The 11,924-nt window shown below is 38.8% G+C and overlaps 1 protein-coding gene across 1 annotated transcript; it reads right to left on the bottom strand.

The window, feature by feature from the left end:
* Positions 1–8,467: 8,467 nt before the first annotated feature.
* On the bottom strand, positions 8,468–9,528 carry IFNA8 (interferon alpha 8). Its single transcript, XM_003260364.4, has one exon. It carries the CDS (start codon positions 9,472–9,474, stop codon positions 8,905–8,907), a length of 570 nt encoding a protein of 189 aa, XP_003260412.1. The 5' UTR covers positions 9,475–9,528; the 3' UTR covers positions 8,468–8,904.
* Between the last annotated feature and the right edge of the window lie 2,396 nt (positions 9,529–11,924).

The raw sequence follows: 11,924 nt of genomic DNA, 5'->3' as shown, positions 1-11,924 counted from the left end.
GTTGAATTTTTGTAAGTTTTTTTTTTTTTTTTTTTTTTTTTTTTTTTTTTTTTTTTTTTACGTGGAGTCTCAGTCGCCAGGCTGGAGTGCAGTGGCGCAATCTCAGCTCACTGCAACCTCCACCTCCTGGGTTCAAGCAATTCCCCTACCTCAGCCTCCCCAGTAGCTGGGGCTACAGGTGCGCACCACCATGTCTGGCTAATTTTTTTTATTTTAGTAGAGTCGGGGTTTCACCATGTTGGCCAGGCTGGTCTCGATCTCCTGACCTCATGATCCACCTGCCTCGGCCTCCCAAAGTGCTGAGATTATAGGTTTGAGCCACCATGCCCGGACGAATTTTTGTAACTTCTTTTCACGTAGTGGTTTACTGGGTAAGGTATATCTTGCTTCTCCTACATGATATTCTTATTCATGATGAATTAAAACAAATAAAGAAAAGTAAAAGAAAGGCAAAGGAACCACATTGTTCTTCTCCATAATTTTCAAGATTTCAGATTTTTCGTCTCTCATTTCAACTTTCCTAGAAAGCAAACCTCAACAATTGCTTGTATATTAAAAACAAAACAAATATCAGCCTGAATGTCAGGAAGTAAAAGAAGACAAGTGACTTTCTGCTGACAAAATAGCAAAACATATGTAAGCAAAATTCAATGCAGCAAAATTGGAGACTAGGGACTCTGTCCCAGGGGAAGAATGAATGTCATTGTTGAGGTACACAAAAGCAAGGGAAATGGCTGCTTCTGCCAGAGCTTCACAGAAGAGCAACTCCTGGGTCAATGGACTGTCCTCAGCTTTGCAAGACCAGCCACCTGCTCTTCTTTCACTGAATGCAGATGTTATCACCTCTGAGGTAAGAAAGGAGGAGTCACACCAACCAACTCACAATAGACTGGCAACAAGATCCCAGTTGCTAGAACACTAGTCCTCTCTGGCATGATAATGAATATTAGCCTTGCCTTAGCACCCTACCTAGTTAATAAATCCATCCAGGAAATGAAAAGATGGCATTTAGAAACCTGCAAAGAAACAGAATTTGATTTCCCAAAAGATTCTGCTTCTAGTTGTGTTATAATAATGATGATTTTTTAAAAAGATAACACCAAAATTATCCTGCGACTGTTTTAAGATCATTAAAACCGTTAACCCAATAACCCTGTTTGGATTACACTCATTTTTATAACTGTCTGGAGAGAAATATAAATCTGAAGGAATAGAACAAAGACCTAAGGTCAAAACCACAGGGCAAGCTGAGTTAATAGTGAGTCTGGAGGAGTCCATTAAAAAAAACAGAACTGGACATGAGATTCATGAACCAAGGAGAGGCCGTAGCATGAAATAAGAGCAGGGAGGGTAAGTTGTCAAGGGATTCTGGGCTCTACTTCAAATGCCCATGGGTTGCTGTCTATTGTTTTATAGGGCAAGAGTAGGTGTGGTATGAGTGAATTGAACTGACTGACTTTAAGTTTCTCGTAAAAGTAAACAAAAGACCATTTAAATGGATATAAGGCAGCAGATTTTTCTGCCAATAAAAAAGTCTAAAAATTAATGAGCTATTTCTTAAATGAAATATATTTAGACCACTTTAAGAACCCATTAAATGCATACTCCTAGAGGCCTATTTATTTTTGACTCTTGAGTTGTCTTGAATAAGCAAAAAGCACCTAATATTTTCCATTTTAATGCTGTTCTCATTCCCAAGGATGACAAATCAGTTTCTCACCACTTGGTCAGACTGGACTTTGTGTTGTCTACTGAAGAACCCACTGAAGATCCTTTTCTTCTCTTTATCTTTTTATCCAACAGTTGAGCTGTAAGTGCCAAAAAAAATATTTTGTATGAGCAAGATGGAAAAACATTATGCACTTCCCACACCAAAGCAGCGAATGCTTTCAAAAGGCTACTTACCAAAGTGAGTCTTCCTTTGACTCCAAAAGCAGCCACATTGCTTAGTAAGGCTGTCTTTGGCTATCTAGAATTGTCAATTGTTGGCATCAAAATGGATGATATTTTCAACCTCTTGCTTCTATAGTGTTTCTGTTTCTTAAGATTTAAAAGATGTAATTTTTATTTTACAAACATTTACCAAAATCAGAAAATAAAATCCTGTCATTGCCAAGATGTTGGCCTGTCTACCTGTGTGCACAAACATGTATAACCCACACAGAGTCACATGGAGCTTTTTCCACTGTCCCCAGACTGCACATTCAGTCAATATGTGCAAAGACCCCATTCCGTGAAAAGGCTATATATGCAAAGCAGTCCCCAAATGCCAAAGGAGCCCAGAAACCAAAGAACAAGACAGATAAATTTAGTTTGTTGGTAAAGGGTGATTTTCTGGGGAGCTTACAGTAAGAAACATGTCATTGTGTAGGAGCAAGACAAGTAGGTCTCAATGCTGCAGCCCCCTAGACCCAGGGGGTATATCTTGGGGGAAAAGTATATCTGCTCTGGAAGGAAGGTGTAGGTGGCTGAGAGAATGCTAAGAGTATCACAGTCTGTGATTTCTGCAATGTCAAGGCTTGCTATGGAGGAAAAGTAAGACTGACAGTAAATAGGTGTTTCTACGTAAAGAGTAATGCATTAACTAGATATCTTGGAGGCATTCCCAGACTTGGGGTTAATCAGGAGTCACATGGCAGATGAGCATCTAAAACAGTCACTTTTTTCCCTGTAACCCAGATTCTCTGGCAATAATCCCTGTCAAGGTGTCTTGGCCATTTGGGGAGTTGGGATGGTGCCCTAGTGCCATCAGTACAGGATGTATCTTGCTTCACATGAAATCACCGTAAGCGGAGCTCATTATAACTCCTTTAACAGGCACAATTGGAGTTTCCTTTTATACAACAAGAGATGAATTGTTTGTAGTTGTCTTGTCTGATTCTCTAAAGATTTCATCATCACTAGCTTCATGATTGGCTGTCACAGGGTGCTATATAATACATTAACGGCTAATAGTTCTGATCTGTTACTTATTTAAATTTGATTTTTTTGTTTTGTTTTGTTTTATGGACTCGAATCTTCAGGAAGAGTTCCAAATTCTAAATATGCTGACTCATCACAGAATGTACTAACTGGAAAGAAAAGAAAGGGAATCAAACTGCCAATGTTTTATTTTTCAATTATTTTCATTAAATGAATATTGACAAAGGTCTTTGCTGTAATTAGTTATTATGATCTTCAAATATGCACATTACTAATATCTGTCCTGCTTGGAAGGGTCTTCCCTACTTGCCACTAATTATACTCAAATACCTGATGTGTCCCTTCTGTTCAGGTATTGCTTCATTTTGTTTTAGTTTTAAAGGAGGCTGCATTATAACCAAAATTTAAGAGATGTTTTAGATTGCACTGGCCTCATGGAATAATTTTCCCTGTGGAGTGATGACTTGCTAGGTCCTTAAGAGGAAACAGCAGTTGGCAGCTGGCACTAGAATAAGGCTTGTCCCTTCCAAAACTCTGCAGGCTACTGTGGTCTATCAGTGTCTCCCATGCTGGAGTCACTGAGGTTGGCCATGTCTCTGTGAGAGGACTCTGTGCTTCAATCTTCATCCACTTTCAATCTTCTCTCCCTCTCTATGATCAGAGGATCTGAACAGTTGACTCCATCTGCTCATTCACGTAGTTCCATCTCTTGAGGACTTGCCACTGTTGCAGTCAATGTTTTAAACATCTCTATTCTCCTTCCAAGATATCAAACTGCTCCTCTTTTTTTCAACTTCTTTATGTCCATGAGGTATGCTGTGCTTGTTTTTTTTTTTAAACAAATGAGAGTCCTATGTCTGGTACAGTCTCCTCTTAGGGGAATCAGAACATGGAAACTTCTAAACATAAGCACAGATGAGCTCCTGCATTCTTTACTAGTTCTTTGGGTCATAAGTATGGGGGCAGGCCTCTTTCCATTTACTGCATTTTGTGGCCTGACTGGACATCAGTGGGTCTGGACCCCCCACAGCTCATGAATCACCTGGCAGGAGGGGTCAAAGCAAGGTCATATTCACACTCTTGCTTCCAAGGCTCTAAAAACGTAGCTGTCTCCAGCTAGTGCTGTATGGTTAGTCCTTGCCAAGTCTCCATGGGAACTGGAGTGCTTCTCCATGCTCCCTGTGGCCCTTCTCAGGTAGACTAGATGCACCTCAGCTGAGTCGGGAGTGTAGGGGGAAGTAATGTTTGGTACTACAGAGGGACCTGAATGGGTGGGGCATCTCAGCACTCACTACCCTCCAACTTCACTCTCTGTCCTGGTCCTCCAGACCCACTGCTTGATTCCTGATTACTGTAGAACACGTAACTGGTTAATAACTCCAGGATATGATGCAAGATATGGCTACACAGATTTCCAGGGCAAGGTGACAGTTTGGAGCCAAGTCATAAAACTTTTACAACAACCTGAATATAATTTTTTTAAAGCACTGAAAAAAATGAAAGAGGTTATAACATTTGAAAGACATTATGGAGGGTAGAGCAAGGTGGCTGAATGGAGGACACCATCGATGGTCCCACCCTCTCGGTAGGAACACCAAGTTTGACAACTGTCTATGCAAAGGGAGCATCTTCATAGGAACCAAAAATCTTGTGAGCACTCACAGTATCTGATTTTAACTCTATATCACTAAAAGAGGCACTGGAGAGGGTAGGAAAGACAGTCTTGAATTGCCATTCCCGCCCTGACTCCATCCCTAGCAGCAGCCACATGGCATGGAGAATCTGTGCACTTGGGAGAGGGAGAGTACAGTACGTGTGAGACTTTGCATTAAATTCATGGCTGCCCTCTGACAGCAGAAAGCAGCACAGGGCTGTACTCAGCTGTGCCTGCCCATAGAGGGAGCATTTGAACCAGCCCTGGCCAGAGGGAAATGTCTTATCCCAGTGATGGGAGATTGAGTTCCAGCAAACCTCCCCACCATGGACTAAAGGGCTCTGGGACCCTAAATAAACTTGAAAGGCAGCCTAGGCCACAAGGACTGTAATTCCTAAGCAAGTCCTAGTGCTGAGCTGGGCTCAGAGGCAGTGAACAGGAAGGGGGCATGTGACCTACTGAGACACCAGCAAGAAAGGTTAAGAGTACTTGCAACACTTCTCCCATAACCCCAGGCAGTTCAGAACTCCAAATGAGACTCTTCCTTCTGCTTAAACTAAGGAGAGGGAAGATGTATTACTTCGTTTTCATGCTGCTAATAAAGACACACCTGAAACTAGGAACAAAAAGAGGTTTAATTGGACTTACAGTTAGTTCTACATGGCTGGGAAGGCCTCAGAATCATGGCAGGAGGTGAAAGGCACTTCTTACATGGTGCCGGCAAGAGAAAAATGAGGAAGAAGCAAAAGCAGAAACCCTTGATAAACCCATCAGATCTCATGAGACTTATTCACTATCACGAGAACACCATGGGAAAGACCAACCCCCATGATTCAATTACCTCCCTGTTGGTCACTCCTAAATTTCTCCATCCTCCCCTCTAGAGGACAGAAGAAGACTGCAAACGATACAATTTTTTGTAATTTGTCTAAGGCCCTGGTCAACTCCCAGTTTGAAAGCAGCAAATCCAGATGTTGAGTGTGTAGCCGGGGGAAAAGACTGAAGAGGCCCCTGTGCATTTGTAGGCTCTCCCTCCCTGCTACCTCAGCAATTCACACACACTTCCTAGTGAAATAACTCCATGAATATATGGTGTCAATTATAGGAATGCCTCTCAATCTCTACCAAAATTGATACATTTGAATAAATAGACCTCACCAGCTCTCAGTGAACAGTAACGCTATTCTTTCACATTCCTTAGCTTCTATGAGAATTCTTCCTTTTTCTAACTAGGCAGGTGTTTTACTGTTGAGTGGAAGAACTGTAAAGATCATTATTCAAAGTGACAGTAAGAAAATGTTTTAATTTGTTAATGTTTGAACTCTGATATGAGGAATAAATCTGTGAAATTAAGATTGTACTGCTGGTTTAATGCACCATGAAACATGAAGTTTCTGTGAATAGTATTAAGTTCCAATACAAAATGGCAGCCGTACCTATGCCCTGGATTCCCAATGTATGAGGATGGGGTGATCCTAGGGAGTAGACTGTTCTGCACAGTAGGGTGGGCAGATGTTACATCTCTGTGTCCCTATCACTGCAAATCCCAAGAAGTCCATGCCTTGACTGTACCTGGAAACTCATTCTCTTTGTAATAGACCAGGGATAAGGAACAAACTTGGACAACATTAGCATCTCTTCTCGCCAAGAAGTAGCTTTTTTGCAGCACAAAGAGAAATCTCCAGAACTGGTAGGATTTCTCCATAGATCAGAAACCTGCCCTCCAATCTTGGTTGCTGCCCTTGTCACACTTGGTCCCAGGGGACTGTCTTTTTTATTTAACTTCTGCTTTCTACTTTTACTTTCCTGCTACTTAGGGAAACCATGAAGCCAGAACCACAACAGAACAGAAAGCAGCTCTGTGTGAATGGGCAGGAGGATAAAGAGAGTGAATGACCAAGGAAACCCTGGTGATATGAGAATGCATCCTGGAATGCTGAGAGCCAGGGAAGGAATGTACCAGGTGCCAGAATCAGTCAATAAGCATCATGTGTCTTCTGCAGTTCAAACTAGATGCTCCTCCTATCTCAGGAAAAGGAGCAGCTACCATTCCCTGACTGCATATAAATAGGACACATCTTTGAAATGAGGAGTGACAATTTTTCAGCCTCTCTAGAATTCTCATTTTCTTAGTCTCCTTCCATTGGAGGTCAGTTACTAAAATATAGGACATAGTTCCTAAGAATTTTATAGAAAGACAAATAATATTACCATCTACAGCTGTATGAAGAAAAATAGAAAAATACCTACCATATTTTAACTCCTTATTCGATAAAAGATATTATCGTAGGTGCTTTAAAATGCATGTGTTCCTTTAATACTCACAACTATATAAATATTTTGAAACCATTTTATTTATGAGAAAACTAAGGCTCAAAGAGATTAAGCGGATTGATCAACAATACACCTACATCCCAGCAGAATGAAATTTCAGTGTCAAATTCTTTAATATAAGTGATGGGTGATTTTGTCAGTTTTGTATTCCAGATTTCTGTTATAATTGCTAAGTCTCCTTTTATTCATGAATTATACACAACTCTTCCTTGCTCTCTGAATATCCATGGTTCATGTATTTTCACATGGTATTGACCAGTTTTTTTCTTTACCTTATGTATTGAGAAAGAAAGTCTCTGATTGTTTCCCACTTTTATTTTGTGAAGGATGTTTGTCAGTCTTTATGTCTATAGTAATTTGGTTCTTTCTGGATTGACATAAGACTACAATATTCATGAAATCGGGAAGAATTACCAAAGTGTAACATAAAAGAATTCTTATATCTAGGACTACAAGAAATTAAGATGGATTGTAAAGCTGCAGAAGAACTGTAGTAAACCAGTGTGACAATGATGCAAGTTAACTAACAACAAATAAGGCCAATACTTCCAGGTGTCATTATATTATCATCATTAATTATTTTGGTGAAGGATTGAATTAGTTATCTCTTACTCCCTAACAAATTAGCAGAAACTAGGCAGCTTACTGATGGCCAAAGTAGTATTAATTAAAACAATAATAAATTATAATTGTAAATAATATATCATGATTTAAAATAATACATTAAATATATTAATATGATTTGCTAGTACATCAGTTACATGAAATCTATCCAGAAAAAAAAATTAACAAAAGAAATACTATGCACAGAAAAAGTAACTCACATTCTTTTCCCCATCACATCCTATTTGTTTGCCCTCTTCAGAGTCACTAACTTCTCTTATTTATACTTCCAGCCGCTACAGTATGGTTTGTTCTGATTTATTGAACCATAATAACTCTCATAAGGTTGCCAGTGCCGTCTATTTTCCCCAGGTAGTGGACAGTTTCAATGTATACCTTCTGTGAATCTACTGATAACTCTTTTCAGATGGCCTTTTCCATCTGTTTCTTTGTGGCTCTTCTCTTTCCTTTCTTAAGTGTGGAAGGTCCTCAAAATCACGTTTAAGCCATTTTCTCCCTCGACACTCTCTCCCCACATGAGCTCCTCCATTTCTGGGCTTTCAGTTACCGCATATGAACATCTAGCAATTGCATTCCTTATTAACTGCAAACTCATATATGCAGCTGGCAGTTCACATTTGCACTTAGATGTCTGCCAGTTAGCATATAGAGGATACTTCTGCATTTATTTTTATTTCCTCACATGCCTTGGTCTGCCTTCTGGGGAGATAAATTCATTGGTTCTTTCTTCTCATTATAGCATTAGACATAACTGATATTAAGTATGACTACTGTTTTTAGGTTTCTTTCCCTACAAAAAACAAAGATACGAGAGAGCAGGAATTGTATTTGTCATGTTCACCTAGATATCTTGAGGGCAACATACAAGCTAATTTAGACAAAGTTCATTTTTACTTATAATTTGAATGTAATAAGCATGGATAAATGAATTGTACCATCCATTCTTTAATCAGTTTGCACAATCAGGGTTGGCGTTCAATTTTAAAGAATAAATAAATATAGGAATTTTTCTATAGTAAAAATTTAATAAGGCAAAATAAATATAAAGAACATACTTTTGTTACACAATTCACAATGTAAAAGTTCACATAATATAATATGAAAAAAACTAATTTAAGTCCTATAAATAGTTAACTGAATAAAGATTTAAATAAATAGGTGAATAGATCCATCAGCATGGTCATCTGTAAGGGACTAGTGCCCATACAGCTGAACAGGATGTTGCTTAACACTCCAGAAAACACTTGACACATTTGATTCAACTCATGGAATGGTTATGGCAGAAACAAGGGTCTTTGAAAGGGCATAACTTGTGGAAGTGTGAGCTCCTGTATTAGTCTGTAAGAATCACTTCCATGTTGCACCAGGTCTCATTCCTTACTCTTCAATCTTTTTTGCAAGTTGATTGATAAAGAGAAGGATCTCATGATTTCTGCTCTGACAACCTCCCAGGCACAAGAGCTGTATTTCTTCTCTGTCAGATATAGAGTGATTCTTTGGAAGTATTTCCTCACAGCCAGGATGGAGTCCTCGTACATCAGGGGAGACTCTATCACCCCCATGTCCTGCATCACACAGGACTCCAGGTCATTTAGCTGCTGGTCAAGTTCGATGTAGAATTCATCTAGAAGGGTCTCATCCAAAGCAGCAGATGAATTCTTTGTGCTGAAGAGGTTGAAGGTCTGCTGGATCATCTCATGGAGGACAGAGATGGCTTGAGCCTTCTGGAACTGTTTATCATCAAACTCCTCCTGGGGGAATTCAAAGTCATGTCTGTCCTTCAAGCAGGAGAAAGGAGAGATTCTTTTCATTTGTGCCAGGAGCACCAAGGCCCTCCTGTTACCCAGGCTGTGAGTCTGAGGCAGATCACAGCCCAGAGAGCTGAATGACTTGTAGCTGAGCACCACTGGGGCCACCAGTAAATAAAAGGTCAAGGCCATTGTAGATGTTGTGGATGCTGCTGAGCTGGTTCAGATGGATGACCCTCGACCTGGATCTCTGAAGACTTTGGTTTGTACACGGCCTTATATAGAGAACATACTCGTTTCCCTTTTCTGAATGCCACTACATTTTTTTTTTCTACTTCTGTTTTTGCTTTCCTTTATGTACTCTCTACATGGGCTTAGGAAAGTGTTTCTCAACCAGTTTTCTTTTCATTACTGCATTCCCTTTCTCAACCTCCAGAGTCCTGTTTGATAATTTTTTTCTAAGTAAACCCCTCCTGATAATTTAATAACACAGATATATTATGTGCATATTTGGATGTACTACATTCCTATCCATGCTTTAAAAAACAAAGTGGACAGTTTACTTTTTTATGCAATGCAGCATTAAGTAAAAATTTTATACCAAAAGTTAAATTTAAAAGCTATTGGCATTTAACTTTATAAAAGTTATTTGCTGAGTGACTTCTAGTATATATACTTACATAAATATTAATGAATCAAGTGAAACATGCAAAGTTATAATATATGAAAATATATAATACCAATATAATAAAAATACTTATATAAAATATGTAATATAATAATATCAATAAAATAAAAATACTTAAAAATCTCCCAAAACTGCTAAGGGGCTATTTAAAATTAAATTATTCCTGTAACATTTAATTTATTATACTTAATTTTTAGTTTTGCTTCATATAGAAAATAATTTTTACCTTCACTAACTGCTAGATTTTCTTCCAGATATAGTCAACATATTTTTCTTTTCAGCACTTGCTATAAGTATTATTGTTTGAAAAAGTTTTATACAATTTAATCATGAAATAAAAACATTTGTATAAAAGAGTATAATCCACTTCAAAGCACTGAGGATCAAACATAAGCTACATACCCAAGACAGCCAATGACAGCCCATTCATATGCCGATGGAGACCACATCACATGATATGACTCTGAGATTGAGCACATAGTGAAAAGTCCACCAATGACAACCATCTATTTCACATTGGTTTGTGGCACTAATCTCACATACATTTTGTGTATCTCCCATGAACTCAATATCAATCTTTTCATGTAATACATAAGAAAACCAAGTGAAAGAAAATAAATACTAAAGAATAAGGTTTTGTTAGAATTCAGCATTGAGGGGCCGTAAACGAATATAATATCTACAATTTGTTCACACCACAAGAACTAAGGTTTGTACCCTTAGGAGCAATATCATGCCCAATGAGAATACACAATTGAGAAAACATCAATTATATTTTTCAAAACAATTTTTGCATTAATGTTTAGATTTCCCAAAGAACCTGGGGACATCCCAATTCTAGTTCATTCTTATAAAATAAAAAAGCCATCTGTTTCCTAAGGTAAATAATAATATCTAAGTATGACAAAGTAAATGAGGTGTACAATTGTTGTACACAGCATGCAAGGTACCAGATATCTTCCTCATTTCCTTTTTCACAGAAAGCAAAAGTTGTTGCTTTTTGCATCCCAATAAATGAGAACAAAAAGAAAACATATGTATACCTAAATGTGATAAAAATGTAAGAATGGAAGTAATATCCCACTGGAGAAAAAAACTAACAAAATATAACTTGGATATTCAGCCCAGGTTAGATGGACATTAAGGGGTGGGGAAAAGCAGAAGCAAAATGGTGGAAGAGATGTAGATCAAAGGTAGCAAATGGGTAGGAGCTCAAAGAAAAGTAATCATTACTGGTCCAAGGGGGTGTTTTCAGCTTTAGTGAATTCAGCCTTACTAGACAGCTAAGGGTGATGAACCAAACACAAGACATTGTGCACCAGAAAGGCAAATTTGTAAGAGCACAATATTCTCTCTGTAGAATGGACAAATATAATTATCTTAAGTTCTCCACTAGTAGACAGATAAACTCAGAAGATCAATGTACTTCGTGTTATCTGTTGTGATGGTTAACATTGTTATCTTGATTGAATTGAAGGACGCAAAGTGTTGTTCCTAGGTGTGTCTGTGAGGGTACTGCCACAGGAGATTAAAATTTGAGTCAGAGGACTGGAAGAGGCAGACCCACACTCAGTCACTGTGGGCACCATCTAATCAGCTGCCAGCATGGCAAGAATTAAGTAGGGAGGAGAAAATGGAAGAGGAGACTTGCTGAGTCTTCTAGACTTCATCTTTCTGATGGATGCTTCCTGCCTTTGAAATCAGACTCCAAGTTCTTCAGCTTTTGAACTCTTGGACTTACACCAGTGATTTGGAACAGGGTCTCAGGCCTTTGGCCACAGACTAAAGGCTGCACTGTTGACTTCTCTACTTGGGAGGTTTTGGGACACGGACTGATCCACCACTGGCTTCCTTGCTCCTCAACCTGCAGACAGCCTATGGTGGGACTTTACCTTGTGATCATGTGAGTCAATTCTCCTTAATAAACTCCCTCTTATATATAAACATATCTTCT

The sequence above is a fragment of the Nomascus leucogenys genome, chromosome 1a (assembly GCF_006542625.1).
Source record: "Nomascus leucogenys isolate Asia chromosome 1a, Asia_NLE_v1, whole genome shotgun sequence".
Taxonomy (NCBI): domain Eukaryota; kingdom Metazoa; phylum Chordata; class Mammalia; order Primates; family Hylobatidae; genus Nomascus; species Nomascus leucogenys.
Note: the sequence above shows the minus strand (reverse complement) of the source record. Positions and strands in the feature narration are given on the sequence as shown.

Coding starts and splice junctions, on each gene's coding strand:
- IFNA8 (XM_003260364.4), bottom strand. CDS start 9,474: ATGGCCTTGACCTTTTATTTACTGGTGGCCCCAGTGGTGCTCAGCTAC.